Source organism: Erpetoichthys calabaricus, chromosome 1 (assembly GCF_900747795.2).
Source record: "Erpetoichthys calabaricus chromosome 1, fErpCal1.3, whole genome shotgun sequence".
Lineage (NCBI taxonomy): Eukaryota > Metazoa > Chordata > Cladistia > Polypteriformes > Polypteridae > Erpetoichthys > Erpetoichthys calabaricus.
The window spans coordinates 286869633-286885676 of NC_041394.2; the positions used below are offsets into that span (position 1 = coordinate 286869633).

Below are 16044 nucleotides of genomic sequence, written 5' to 3' on the forward strand. Positions count from 1 at the left end.
ATGGAAAACACCAAAGATCTTGCCATAAATTAAACTTACTTTCCAAAAAACCTCTTGAATCCACTGGTTTTCTTCTTTGACTCCGGAGATGAAGGTGAAAAGTTTGAGTTATCAGACTCTGCAGATCTTTGAGGAAGTCCTGCCAGATCAAGACGATCACTCACATCTTTCTCTGTCTCTGCTGCAGGAAATTGTCAGATTAAAGAATTATTACAAATATTTAGGAGTTTTAATTGTGTGTAACTCAATAACAGGTATTTTTGTCATGGTGTCATTCAACTTCTAAGCTAGAGAATTACCATAGATAATCACAATCATGTGGTAAAAAGCACAAGTTAAAGAATGTGAAGCTGCAAGCAGCCCATTGATGCCGCTACACAGTGTTATATGGCTGATAATTGACTGAATTTAAAGTGTGCTTCATGTATGCTGTTTGAAATGAATAGTTTTCATTTTACATTGCATGAAACAGGACAACAGAATAAAACAGCCTGCTTAACCTGAACTGCCTTCTTAGTTTTGACTCCTTCCTGAGAAACGGTGATGAACTCAAAAAACTTTAAAGAACTTTAAAGATTTAGACACATGAGGATACTTATTTGGATACCACTCAGACATGCTAAAGTTTATTTTGCTTCAAGAAGCTACTGAGGGTGCTTATGAAATCCAAATCACTCTGTTCATTTTGAATTTTAAATACTAAACTGTAGTACTAGGGTGCTGTACCATGTTAGCCATTGTGAATGTAGAGAAAAGCCAAGCAAAATGACACCTTTTATTGGCTAACTGCTCATCTATGGGTGGAAGCATGACACATTTTAAAAGATGCTATGCATAAAATTTTGTGTAGCATCTTTTAAAATTTGTCATGCTTCCACCCATAGATGTGCAGTTACCAATAATTCATGTCCCTGCAAAGATAATGTCTGTGTGTGCACCACCAGCCAAACTCCATCTTGCAAGTTTTAGTACGACAAGACTATGTATAAGCAGAATTCATGACGCTTTTAGCTTTGTGGATTCTAAAGGGATCTGCACATCACAATGAGAGAAAACAGGTTACTTTCAACTAAGACTAACCACCATTAGGCCTGAGATTACTGCACAAAGAAGTCAGTACAATTATAAAAGATGGCCTGCAACAAAACAGATGTTTATTGATGCAAGATGCACTAATGGTGGGCCCTGTTGTAAGGTAAGAAAGTTCCATTGCAAAAATACTTCCTCGTCATTAATATTCTGATGATACCACTTATCAGTTTATATTATGAAAATATTAACATTTCATTACAGAGAAAAAGTATCGATATTGGAACATATTATTAGACTGACGTAGAACACAGAATTTAAGCAGTAACAAGGAAAAACTGTCTAAAATGTTTAAGCAGTAACAAGGAAAAACTGTCTAAAATGTTATCAAAAAACAGTAAGCACATTTTAGGATTTTCTACCTTAGTTTTTTTTTGGGGTGTGTACAATAATTTCAAATCAATTGGAAATTTGAATACAAATTTTCATTATACACTATAGGGTGCAACCTACCATATGTGTGAAGCAAACCCATATGTGAATATCTATGGCATTCTAGCATTAGAAGTAAATTATATTCTTGATTACTATTACTCCAGACACTGAATGCTGTTCATGGCACAATTACTGTAATGATTAAATACTAAATATATATTCTGTTAGATTTTTATGGTTAAGAGAATGAACACAAGTAACAAGGAATACATAAATACCCAACAACATGTGAAAATGATAGTTACTGTTCATACAGAAAAAGCAGAATGTTAGTTAGGGATAATGCAGTTAAATGGACGCAATATAATAGTAAATGTCACTGTTTACAATGGATAACCAACAACAACTGGATTTCTGTCAGTTTCTAGAATAAGGCATGGAAGGTGAGCGTGCATAGACACACTTTACTGAAATCATATCTAAACATGGACTAGGCTTTAAGTCTTAGGTTATTATTTTCGTTAAGAGTGATACTTTTAAATGTCTTTATGCCATGTAGGTGCTGATGCTTGGTCCCTTGCATTATTACCATTCCTAAACTTAACAAGTAACTGCAATCATTGTGTGTCACCAGTACCAGCCATACGCATTGTAGAATACGCATCAGTTACACATAGAAGGCACTGCCCTCTTTGAAACCTAGGCTACCTTCATCAGAATTCTCCTTCATAATTCCTCACTTTGTCTGATGGGTGTGGCATTCATTACTCTGAAAGGGATAACTCAAATGGCACTTGATAAAGAGGCAAAAACAGTGGTCCGGGAAGGTACAGTAAAAACTGAGGACACAGCCACAGCATGTTGTGGGTGCACAAGGTGGATAGAGATGTACACAGTGTACAATTTAGAATTAAATTACCCATTTCTGGCACAGCCCCAAAAAAGAATACATTTTATCAAGGCCTGATTTTCTTTGGATTTTGAGAATCTAATTGAAAGGTACAATTTACAGCAATATATGAGGAAATGAGGGTGTTTTTCTGTGAAGGCACTAGTAATGTTATTTTAACTAAAAAATCCTGAGTGGATAACCCAAAACTGTATGTTTATATCTGTCATTTGACTTTCTTTCTTTCTAAAATGCTTATGTTTCTTCTCATGTTTTTTTAGTGTGTTAATCCCACTACTGATGTTTTGCACCTCCTGCCCTAAAGATGTGCAGCCCAGGCTGAAGAGTGCCCTGTGCCACATGTTCCTTGGGTAAGCTTTACCTCCTAAAATGCTGATTCAGTAAACAGAAATATGAAGGGATGGATTTCCAAAAAAGTATTTCTTAAATGCCAATGGCGTAATCAAAAAATACTTGGAAGCACTAGTAAACTGTAACTACTTTATAAATTTAATTTTAAACTTGCATGAGACTATATGATACAGTATTTTGTACTGTTGGCCTTTGAGACTTGAAATAAAAAGATGACTACTACAGTATAAACTAGCAGGTTTGTCACTTTACAAACATTCCATTCACAATTATTTAATGTTAAACTACTAAAATAATTTGGAAGAAAATTCATTCTCACCCTAGCGTCTGTAGGAGAGCATTAGCTTAAAACTTTTAAAAGTGTATCTTTTCATACAAGCAACTGATGTAAAAATGGTATGATACACCGAAGAGGGCAAGCTTCTGTCGAAACAGAAAGCAGTAAATTTGCTTCACTCAGTCCCTGTATTTCACAGAATGTATTAATTATAGATAATGAGTTGCATGCTGCTTATAGAGCAACATCATACCTCCGAGTCTCTACCCAAGCCTCTATTTTGGAACTGGTCCCAAGCCCGGATATATGGGGAGTGTTGGCAACAAAGAAAAAAACATCTGTCCGAAAAAATCATAGTGCAACCTCTATTGGAGAAATCTAGGCAAAAAAATAGCCACCCCATGTAAAAATAGGAATGGCCGTGGAAGAAGATGACTCATGAAAGAGACTAATTTACAAGGGTTTACAAAATGTAATGAGCGCATTGATTTTAAAACTCAAAGGCATACTTAAATTACTCCAAAGCAGCAATCTAAAAGCCTTTGTATATTTCTCTTCAAATTTATATCGCTATGGATTCATTTTTGCATCCATTCTACAAGTTTTAGGAACACCTTGCAGTACAACTCTTGTGTATTAACAGCAATGTACATTCTCTTTTTGCTCTCTCAGTACAGGCAGTTTGGGAGAACACACTATGACACTGATCTTTGTATGAAGCTTTTTACTATTTGTGTGCTCTGAAGTCATGCGTATAAATGTAAGCTAGGGGATTGGTGGTTCCTGTTTTACAAGAAATTAAACCATCACACTTTGAAAATCCTTGAAAGTGACTTTCTTTCCCAATTGTCTGGTTACAACATCCCTTTACTTAACATTCATTCTAGATTTTTTTCACATCTAAGAATATTCTAGCACTGTTGAATGTTACCTAAATTAGCTTTATTATTTGCATCTGTTAGTAAACAATTCAACCTGTACGTAGATGTTTGAATTATGCATGCAAACTGCCGAAGTTACAAATATTAAAAGATATTTCAGGAAGATAGTGAATACTAAATTCCATTTGAAAATTCTATTCTCTTTTACATCTAAATTCAGGACATCCAGTTGTCTTTTTTATCCACGACATGATGTGATGCTTGGTATTTATGTTAACCATGACATGACATAATGCATCTTTGCTTGCCTCTCATGAAATTACATACTGTACCTAATGTAGGTGCACTGGCACTTCGACTGCGATCTTCACAAATCCACAAAATGTATATGATCACACGTAGAACCACAGATGAGAATATGCAGGATGACAAGGTAAAGCACAGAAGTTACACAAAAGAAGGATAACTTTAGAAGTATAGGGGAGGCACAAAGGCTGATATTGTAAGGAGCACAGCTAAACAAAGGTGTTTTAGAAGTGTTACCAGACAGCACAGGTGGAAGATGACAGAGACGCCTTTGCAGAGAGGGAAAAAAAAGGCTTTATCACCATTCACTATGTGTGCAGTTATTTCTTGCTAACTTGAACAAGGTATGAAACATTAACAGCTAAAATCCTTTCAATCTGATAACACAAACATACCTTTACAATTTCTCTGGTATAATTAATGTGAAATGATATGAACAACCTAGCTTACTAAAATAAATTAACACCTTGATATCTGGTAGTTTTAAAAGATTTTATACTCAGGAACAACACATTGTATTTGTATTTTCTGTTGAAAATATGCTACCCATAATAATGATAATAAGATATACAATTAAACTTTACTTTAGGCAATACAAGAATATTTCCTTCATCAAAAAGTTTTTACTTAGTTACAATTTACTTCCAAATATAGCTGGACAAAATGCACCTTTGCAAAGCAGTCTCTTATTTAGAAACAAGGCCCCCCCGTTACCACTGCAGACTAACCACTTTAAGGAGCTTACCTAGATTAGGGGCACTTGCTGTCCGCTTGTTCCCTTTGATCTTGAAGAATCCACGCCCAAAAGAAGCCCGGGCTTTTCGGCTCCCAAAGCTGTCGTCTTCTACAGATCCAGTCTGATTTGGAGACTTTGGAGGAAGTCCACCCAGTTTTGTGATTTCTTCATAAGCTTTATTCTGAAGTGTTATCAACAATCAAGAGAAATGAAATATATATTTTAAACACTGTGTAAATGTGCAGGAGAGTAGAATGAATAACTAGTTGTTTAAGGCTGTACCAACCATTTTGTCCAAAAATGGGAAATTTTTTTTTTTAAATCTGAACCTCACATTCTGCCATAATTAATTCCAAAATATTGGGCTAGTTCTCTCAATCATGTAGTTTACATACATCTACATTAATTTCAATGGGCCTTTTCATCGTGCAGATGCACAGATAATATATATCATGTCACTACACTACTCTACAACGATATGAATAGGAAATGAAGAATATAACTTGTATACAGATGCTGAAATAACAGAGAGCCAAAGAAGTGAAAATGTAGCCTTAGAAATACACTGAACAAAAATGGTGTTCATGGAAGGATACCATGGAGGAAATATCTATTCCCCAAAACAAAACACCTCTGTACATCTAAAGTTTGCAAATACCACCTGAACGTGTCCACAATGCTTAGGAACAATGTTGTATGGCAAAATGCTAAACTCTACAATGCAAAACACTACACTTGGAGGGGAAAAAACGCAACTGAAAACATTGCTAAGACCTCATCCCAATCCCAACCATGAAATATGGCAAAGGGAACACCATAGTTTGGGGATATTTTGCAGCTTCAAGGCCTGGACACACTTCAACCATACAGGGAAGAAGATATTTAAAAGTGTATTAAGAATTTCATAGGTGAATGTCAGCGTAATGGGTGATGCAGCAACAAATTGACCCAAACTACTGGAATAAACTGTGAAAAGATTGACCAAATACAGAAAAAAAAAAAATTTTGTGTTCAGGAATAGGCAGCTCCAAGTCCTGACCTCAAGCTAATTCTAATGCTGTGGTATTACCTGAAGAGAGCTGTTCATGTAAGGAATCCCAGAAACAGCAATAAACTAAAACAGCTTCACATGCTTTCGCATACAACTTCAGCCTGGACTGGGATTGTTAAAGCAATGTGTTCAGTAATGACAAGTACAGTAGTAAAACAATTCTTTATGTTATTAGTTAAAACAGATTGTACTGGTACTTTTATTGTGACTTAAGATGAGACCACATTTTTATGAGTGAGTAATGCTGAAATCCAGGTAATTTCAAAGGGTTCACAGACGTTTTCCTGTAACCGTATACACACACAGATTATATACAAACACAGCAAAACCAATAATTTCTAAATTACCCTAAGTTCTTGTCTATAAGCCGGACTCATGTATTAGCCGGAGACCAAAAATCATACGAATTTTTAAAATAAAATCGTATCATAGATAAGCCGGACTCATGGATAAGCCGAACGTACTATAACCTATAACTAATAGAAGGGAGGGAGGTCAGTGGTCTCACTCGCGCCCATTTAATTTCTTTAAGGGGGGAGAGAGTGTGAGATACTGCCGTCTCTCTCACTCCCCGCATGCGCGGTTGGAGCGGCCGGAGCGCGTTCTTTCTGCTCTGGGCGTCGCCGAGTCAACACGAGCGCGTAGCGGGCATTTAAATTGTGATTTTATATGTAAGCATATTTAAATATATATCGCGGATTTCTGCGGACAATGGGTCTTTTAATTTCTGGTACATGCTTCCTCAGTTGGTTTGCCCAGTTGATTTCATACAAGGGACGCTATTGGCAGATGGCTGAGAAGCTACCCGGCTTACTGTTCTCTCTCTCTTGCGCTGACTATCTGTGATCCTGACGTATGGGGATTGAGCAGGGGGGCTGTTTGCACACCTAGACGATACGGACGCTCGTCTAAAAATGCTGAAAGATTATCTTCACGTTGCTATCTTTTGTAAAGCTGATTCCTGAAAAGACATGCTGCACAGTGCTTCGCATACTTAAAAGCTCGAAGGGCACGTATTGATTTTTGACTGAAAAACAAACTCTGTCCCTCTCTCTCTTTGTCTGCTCCTGACGGAGGGGGTGTGAGCTGCCGCCTTCAACAGCTTTGTGCCGCGGTGCTTCGCATACTTAAAAGCCAAACAGACATATTGATTTGTTTGCTTCACTGCTTTGAAGAGGAAGATATGTTTGCATTCTTTTAATTGTGAGACTGAACTGTCATCTCTGTCTTGTCATGGAGCACAGTTTAAACTTTGAAAAAGAGACAAATGTTTGTTTGCAGTGTTTGAATAACGTTCCTGTCTCTCTACAACCTCCTGTGTTTCTGCGCAAATCTGTGACCCAAGCATGACAATATAAAAATAACCATATAAACATATGGTTTCTACTTCGCGGATATTCTTATTTCGCGGGTGGCTCTGGAACGCAACCCCCGCGATGGATGTATAAGCCGGACTTATGTATAAGCCGATATTCTATTTTTTCATTTTCACAACTTTTTTCCTTAGATAAGCCGCGGCTTATTGACAAGAACTTAGGGTACTTATAAATGTAAATCTCAAGCTACAGACATTTTCTCAATGCAGAGAAAGGGAAAAAAAAGGAAAAAAATGAGAGGTGTGCTTCTTGAAAAAAATTAAAAATGAACAACATAACAAATGATGTGGATAAAGAACAAGTGTTTTCTGAAGCCTTTCATTAGATTAAAGTACTTCTTTGTTGGGCTCTTCCCCAGCATCCACATCAGAAAAGCAGACACTTATGTACAAATGAAAGAAAAATAAATGACAAAAAAAAGTCAACTGACACAAAGAAAAAATCTGGCTTGGTCTCCCCTAGACTTTCTCGTATACTCAGATACGAGGATGGATATTTGAGGAGTAAGCTGCAAGACAATGATTATATTTTTATATTATGCACATTAAAGAACCATCAACAACAAATCAAAAAATTAATAATATATTGAACAATTATTATAAAAGTAAAGTTGAATAAATCAGACTCTGGAACTGCATGAATAAAAGGTAAAGTACCACTTCCGGTTAACGGAAATATCCCAAAAGTTGATAGAAATCTATGTTTTGTACCTAATACTTGTATGGAAAATTTGGTTCACCTAAGTGAAAGCGTACTCAAGTTATTGTGTTTACATACACACACACAGACATAATTCCAAAAATGGTATTTTCGGACTCAGGGAGGTCTACAACATAGAGATTCATCAAAATCTCGAAATGGAATCTTTAGACGATTCCAATACTTTCCCTATATTTCATATATGAGAAAGTAAAAAAGCACAGAATAAAGAAATTCAAATTTTAACTAAAAGGTAAAATTAATTTAACCTGTTTGTCAAAAATCCTATATTTCGGCTCAAATTGTTACCAAAAAAAAAAAAAAAGGAATTAAAAACATCTTACACAGGTAGTAGCAAAAAATTAAGAAGTGTTCTTTTCTTGGGCTTGTGAAAGCCCCCGATGGAATTTTGCAGACTCTTGAATCACATTTTCCTCATGCCCAAATCAAGACAACAGTGGGTCTGCTTTGGTGTGCATTGCACTACCTCTTATCAGACACAATTTGTGGATTCAAAAATGGAGTAAGCAAGTATTCGTGAAGAGGATGCCCACTGTCTCCCAGCATCTAGCCACTAGCAAACACAGCATCCCTTGCCATCCAACACACTTCAGAGTTGGACAAGCTATAATCATCATGTGTATTCCCAAGCCGCTTGGTCTGTAAGATGCTGTCATGATGACCTATTGCATATCACCTGGACATTTAGAGCCGAAAAACCTTTTTTTGGAGGTGTGGATGGGATTCAAGAGCCCTGGAGTTTGAACAGGGATAATCTTTCCATCCACTGCATGCCATGTATACCTGCAACGGCATGAATACCAATGTAGGGTAATGCAAAGCATTGTACTATTACTATTGTTATTTACTTATTTGGCTGACATCTTTATTCATGGCTACATCTGAGATACAATTGGTTACATTTCTTTTGTTTTCACAATTGAAGCATGTGCAGGTGAAGTTGACTTGTTCATGGTCACACAGAGGGTTGTTGTGTGCATCGCTCAACAGTAATCTGCTCACTTCACACACAGATTTGCACACAGCAGTCTTGCTGAGGCCATGTGCATTACTGTTGGTCTGCATAAATCCACAGGAGGCCGAGAAAGAGGGAGCTGTCAAAAGTGGCACAGTTTATCTCAGGGCAAAATTCCAGTGTGTTCCTCTTTCCAATTCATACTGCACCGGAAAAAAGAGGATTATTATTTCACCCCAGGGCAGCTTATATTTCTCTATTAATTGTTGATTACTGAGATGGTCCAAAGGGGTTCATGTCCACTTACAAAAGAGCATTTAGATGGGCAAGTTGGCTTTCTGGACAGCGCTGTCTCAAATGGTATCTCCAATTGAGTTGCACAATTCTCTGGACAGATGCCTTTGTCATTGCTGGCAATAAGGGGCGATTCACCTTCTGACTTTAAAGGATGTGACTGATAGTGAGTTTGATTTAGTTAACTCATTATTTACTCAAATTATCTACAGGTGTGAAAACTTACAAAGAGCTGCTTGTGTTAACTTATAGCCTACATTGTGACTTTATAATTATATTGCAACATCAAAATATTCTTATCGTTGTTATTTTTATTACTGTTGCTGTTGTTATAATGTTGTCCAAGTTAAGAGTGTGTGTGTGTTTTTTGTGATCTACTTAGGGCGACCTCTGTGCCTCCGTGACAGAATCATAAGCAAAGGTTCAAATAAAGAAAGTTGTTAAAAATAACGAGCGAGTTGATTCCCTTGTTAATATACAAGATTAAGTACTACTTTAGTTATGAAAGGTTTTGAGAAATGCTCACCAATAACCAAATGTACTTAAGGACGAGAAAAAGTAGTACCTGGTGGTACAAAACATTTGGGAAATGCATCCAAGATCAGTTAATGGCTGATTGGGAAACTAGTTAAAACTAAAATCTGCAGTCACAGTGAGACTCCAGAACAGAACTTGAGAACTATTGTATCATTGTGTAAATATTTTATTCTATTTGGTATGTTGATGTGTTCAGGGACTTCTGTTTTGGGTGAAACAATGTTAAGTTACTTTGTATTATGTGTCTCCGCCTCTGCCAGTAAAAATTTGTTAAATTTTTCCTCAGTCACTGTATTACTTTGTCATTATTTAAAGACCAAACCATGAAATCTAATGGCTCTGAGTCTAATGGACAGCACGGTACATGGCATGATTAGAGCAGCTAGCTTTTACACAAGCAATTTTTGAAAACAGCTGTAAAGGATAAATGTCCTTGTTTACACTGGAGCGGTCCGAGGTGGAGGTTTTAATGAAAAATAATATAAACATAGATTACAAATGCCTTTCTTTACTGCCACAATAAAGAGTCAAGTGTGTGCTTTTAAAATAAATAATGTCTCATTTTAATCCTGTTTAACTACACAAGAAAAACTAGTTTATCAAGGTAATTATCAGTCATTGTTCAAATTACTCCTTAGTAACAACCAGCCTTTTGCTCTGTTAAAGTGACTTTGTGGGGTTTGGGTCTGGAAATAGTTACTATAAATATCTTACTTTTAAGGTCTTACGGATTGTATCCATATACCCAGCAATGGTAGAATCATGAAAGCACAGACAGCCATTCATTTTCCAAGCAGAACAGAAATTATTTCCACCTATAAGAGACTTCTCTACCTTAGCACACAGTTCTGTGCATTAATTCTTTTGACCGATCATTGGCAATTCTGCAGCACATCCAGTTATCTGCCACAAGTTCAACCATGGAACATGAGCATATTTTAAAGGAATGAATTGTCATCATGAACAGTGTGTTCATTTGTTTTGTGTGCAGGTAGGTCATTTTCCTAATCAGACTAAATGAGTGATGTGTTTGAAATGAATTTGAAATTTTCAGCAGCAATCCTGGCAACTATTCAGAAATGGCATCCCTGCTTTGCAAGTCAAACAGAATAAGCTTGAATAACAATTAAACAGGCTTATAACCTTGCAAAGCTCTCTGCAACTTAATAAATGCATCCACAAAACGCACACATATCCCAGATGTTGGGTCAAGGGAAAATAGTACACATTTTCACAACATTGGGCACAAGGCAGGAAACAACCTTAATATGCAAGTCCATTGCAATGCACACTCATACACACCCTCCTACTTGCATACAACAGGCTGGTTATAAATTGCCATTTAACTTAAAATCCTTTATACTGTTATGTGGGTTGGTTTTGGGTAACCACAGTAGTCAGAGGACGCACACTAGAACACAAGAGATGCCAACAGCACATTGTAGCAGCCCCATGTGAAACTACAGCTCTGAAACGGCACCACCAGCTATTGCACCACTACAATTTTTAATAGTCGGCTTCAAGAAACTGGTCTTGGCAAGTGACTTTTTTAATGACTATATTAAATCAAACAATACACCAACTGGCTTCACAAATACTAGTCCAATATTTCTGCATACAAATAAAAGTTTACTGTACTCTTATCTGATCTGCAAGTGTATTCGTTCAGTACAGCCAACAGGAAGCATCCGACATTAAACTGTCCCTGTCCATCAAAGTGGCCACTCAGAAAAATACAGCATATACTACACATTCACACTTTTTTGTATTTCATTTTTTTTGGCAGTTCCACTTACACAGTAACTACTGCAGATAACATCATTAAGCCACAACATTAAAACCACCTGCCTAATATTCTGTAGGTCCTCTTTATACCATTAAAATAGTTCTGACCCATTAAGGTATGGACTCCACAAGACCTATGAACATACCCTGTAGTATTGACCTGTACTGGGGTAATTGTTGCCAGGGAATACCATTGCCATGAAGGGGTGTATGTGGTCTCCAACAATCTTTAGGTAGGTGGTATGCTTAAAAGTAACATCCACATGTATGCTAGAACCCAAGGCTTCCCAGCAGAGCATCATATGGCCTGTGTTGGCTTGTAATCTTCCCATATTGCATCCTGCTGCCATCTCTTTCCCAGGTAAATGGTGCCCACGCACTCAGTTGTCCAAATGATGTAAAAGAAAACATGATTCCTCTGACCAGGCCATCTTCTTCCATTGCTTCATGGTGCAGTTCTGAAGTTCGCTTACCCATTGCAGGCACTTTCTACAGTGGACAGAGGTCAGCGTGGGCACTCTGACCAGTCTGCAGCTATGCCCACCCTCCCCAAAGCAGGCCTCACAGACAGTAAGCAGTGATGAACTGTGTGTTCAGATACCTCTCTCTCATGGCTAGCATTACATTTTTAAAGGATTTGTGCTATATTGACTCTTCTTTGGGATAAGAGCAGGCAGGCTAGCCTTCACTCCCCACACACATCAATGTGCCTTGAGCTCCCATGACCCCGTCACTGGTTCACCAGTTGTCCTTCCTTGGACCATTATTGATAAGTGCTAACCACTCACTGCATACTGGCAACACCTCACAAAATGTGCCATACTGGAGATGCTGTCACCCAGTCGTCTAGCCATCACAATTAGGCCCTTGTCAATGTTGCTCAGATTCTTAAGCTTGCCCATTTTTCCTTCTTGCAACAAATCACCTTCAAGAAATGACTTTTCTCTTGCCGTCTAATATACCCCACCCCTTGACAAGTGCCATTGTAATGAGATAATAAATGTTAGTCACTTCACTTGTCAGTGCTTTTAATGTTGTGGCTGATCGGTGTATTTACGCTTTTAAGTTTTCATATTTTATTATTATACTAAATTGGTTCAGAGTGGATTTGTCTTTTTTTGACACCAATTAACAGAAAAAAAAGACTCCTGAAAGTGTGTTAATACTTATGAGAACAATTTAGTGTTTTATATTTGTGTTTAATTTAGATCACTTTTCATAGTTCTGTTATCAGTTTGACATTAAAGGGTCTTTTTCTGTTGATAAATGTCAAAAAATCAAAATTAAATCCACTGTGATTTAATGTTGTATTATAATAAATACACACACACACACACACACACGTATATGCAAACATGCACACACAGACATATTGTGAATTATTAATTAAAAATCAACATGTCACTGTGGATTTCGAGTCTAATCTAACTGCCATTCATACATCTGTTTGTATCTGTATATGTATTTTTATGCATTCTGATTAGTTTACACTCCTTGTAGAATTTGTCTGCATTTACTTTTTCCATTTTAGATCACATGGGCCACAAATCTAATTCTAGTGTAAACTTCTTTTCTGTGCTGCATATTATTTGCAAGTTCAAACAGATGTCCTGCCATTGCTCAAATAAGCATATCAACAGGCGAACATGTTTATTTATTTATTTTATTTTTTAAATGAGATCTGAAGTGGATGGGCTGCCAGCTAAATAATAACAGATCTACAATATTCACTTGTGTTAAAGGTGGCAAAGAGTTTGAGTGTAATACATAGCTTTGAAAATTAGATATCCTCGTGGTATGACAATGTACCGCTTCCACTTTTACTGCAGACCTTATCCAAATGATTAGTAAATTGAAAAGGAAACAAACAAAAACAAATACAAACACATGCTTTTGCCTTTGTTCCATGCAAAGGTGGCTGTGCATAATGCAGATCTAAGCTGACCTTAATGAAGACGAGTAAGTTTTCAGCCATCTAACAATACATGACATGAATAAAAAGAAACATAAAAGGAGAGACCAAAAAGAAATTTAAAATAAAACCTCAAAAGCATTAAGTGAACCTACACAGTAAGTTAATTTAACTCCATTCCCCGAAATTCATGAAAAACATGAATAATTACCTCCATCGGCTTCTGACGGCCTTGTGTAGATGTCTGAATAAACATGGGACATTATAATTAACTAAATTATATTTCTAAGCCCTGATTTTTTTTAAATTTTAATTTAAAAATGGTACCTTTTCATTATCATTGCTCTTCAGATTATCCAGACTGCTTGATTTCAGGATATTTTGAGAGCTGTTAAAGTAAAGAAAATGTTATAACTTTATAATGAAATTTCTTAATAAAAATTATCTAATGCATTTACAGAAAGAATGTTTTACAACAATCACATTTACAGAAAAAATTAAATCAAGGTGCAGAAATAGTTATTCCTGCTATCAAGTCTTCAAACTACTGAGAAGCAGTCTATCATGGTTCAACTTGAGCATGACTGGCAGATGCTGCTGCTGAAGAATGTGAATTTCCCATCGGGATTAATAAAGTATCTATCTATCTATTCCCAGCTCAGGACTGAAAGGCCTGTATACATTCAACAATGACATGGGATCCTAGCAAATTATCTTTACAATGCGAAAACAAACTGCAATAGTTAATTAAATGACACAGAAGTCTTAAAGCCCCTACTTACACCATAGCATGGACTAGTATAATTTGCCTTTTTTCGGAGTACAAGCTAAGCAGGTTGTTTTTCACCATGTACTTTATGAAAGCAGGTTTACTTGCTTCATGAAAGTGTTGAAATTGTGCCGTGTTCAAACCAAGACTCAACAGTAAAAATTACAATGGATGTTTAAAAATACAATGTAGGAGAAGGCTGGTGTCACACTACAAGACTTTGAGCTGCAGTATGTGTTACAATTAATGATTACATTTGCTGGGCTTGCTGCCGACTTTAGATTACTTAATTAGAGTTTACAGGGGATGACAGATTATGTAACTCCATCTCAAAAGTTTTAGTAGAGTTTCAGATTTTGAAAGCATTGTGAGCTTGCCCCATTTTGACAGCCAATTACCATACTGCCTGAGTTCGCTGGTAACTGACAAATGTTTTACAGGTATGTCGATTTCAGTCAGTACAGTCTCAGCCTGTTCTTTTCCTTTTCCATCCTGACATGGTATGACAAACATAAATGCGAGAGAAGGTTTCTCTTCTGTTTGTGTGGTTCAAAATGCCTGCTTTCTTTCTTTTTTGTGGCTGCACTGTACTTCCAGCAGACCTTTCATGAGTTATCAGCTCCTACACACACAACAGCCCATTCCTACAAAGTAAAATCAAACCTGTTTGATTTTTGATGCGACTTATCACTTACCACTGTAACTGAGACCCTAAAATGTAATAGTGCATGACTGATGGTCATGGGCATGCACTGCAACTTTCCACCACTTGGTATGATTTTTTAAATGAAAGCTACAGCTGAAAGAAACATTGCTAAAAAATGTGGTGTGACACAAGCCTAAAATGAATGCCAGTATATGGCTGGCACTGCTTTTTCCCTTTAGATTTTTGCTCAATGTGTGACTGCAGTCAGATTATTTAACACAACTTAACAAAAGAGAATACGAGGGGGGACCCAAAAATAACTGGAATTTTGTTGTTGTTAGGTTGGTACTTGTAGTACGTGGTTGGGCCACTAGGGCGATCTAGTTATACTCCTCACAAGTCAGTCTGCCAAGTGCCATCAGTCTGGAAGGTTGTGCTTGTGTTCAGTGAATTTTTTTTGTAAAAGTAGGTTGCGCAACAGTGTGAGAAGGAAACGCCCTGATTTGTGGGAGTCGGGCGATTGGTTCTTTCATCATGACAACGCTCCATCTCACACTGCTCTCAGCATTCGCCAATTTTTGGCAAGAAACTGTATGACAACCCTGAAACACCCACCCTACTCACCGGATTTAGCTCCGTGTGATTTCTTTTTGTTCCTCGGATGAAAAAAGACTTGAAAGGAAGGCGTTTTTGCTGACGTCGAAGAGGTAAAACAAGAAACGACCAGAGCATTAATGGGCATTACTTCAGACGAATTTAAAAAATGTTTCGAACAATGGAACAAACGGTTAGATAAGTGTATTTCAGCCAATGGAGAGCACTTTGAAGGAGACTAATTGTAGTTTGTACAGAAAATTAAATTAAACACGTTTTAAAAATATTTCCAGTTATTTTTGGGTCCCCCCTTGTACAATTGCAATTATAATTTAAAACTGTGCTGTATTGTAAAGCAAAAGCTGAACATTCTAACTGAAACAAGTTACATGTCAGAGAGTCACAATCTCCATGTGTACGTACAATAATACTGGCATAATAACTTCAGCTGACCCATGTTATGATATGGTTGCACTGCAC

At 37.0% G+C, this 16044-nt stretch overlaps 1 protein-coding gene and 1 long non-coding RNA gene across 5 annotated transcripts in view; one reads left to right on the forward strand and one right to left on the reverse strand.

The window, feature by feature from the left end:
- Positions 1 to 16044, reverse strand: part of ppfibp1b (PPFIA binding protein 1b) — a 229520-nt gene that overhangs the window by 30468 nt on the left and 183008 nt on the right. For 2 of the 3 annotated variants that reach the window (XM_028816186.2, XM_051934519.1), the window contains 4 exons: positions 13883 to 13943; positions 13767 to 13799; positions 4935 to 5106; positions 40 to 181 (listed from right to left, as the gene is read on the reverse strand). In XM_028816186.2, coding sequence (XP_028672019.1) covers positions 40 to 181; positions 4935 to 5106; positions 13767 to 13799; positions 13883 to 13943 — 408 coding nt within the window. Of the gene's footprint in view, positions 1 to 39; positions 182 to 4215; positions 4249 to 4934; positions 5107 to 13766; positions 13800 to 13882; positions 13944 to 16044 lie in introns of all 3 variants that reach the window. The other variant, XM_051934515.1, reaches the window with a different exon arrangement.
- LOC127529785 (uncharacterized) overlaps positions 1124 to 16044 on the forward strand; it is a 31010-nt gene continuing 16089 nt past the window's right edge. The window contains exons 1-3 of one of the 2 annotated variants that reach the window (XR_007936396.1): positions 1124 to 1195; positions 2635 to 2724; positions 3675 to 3762. This is a non-coding gene — a long non-coding RNA (uncharacterized LOC127529785). The remainder of the gene's footprint in view (positions 1196 to 2634; positions 2725 to 3674; positions 3763 to 16044) is intronic. The other variant, XR_007936398.1, reaches the window with a different exon arrangement.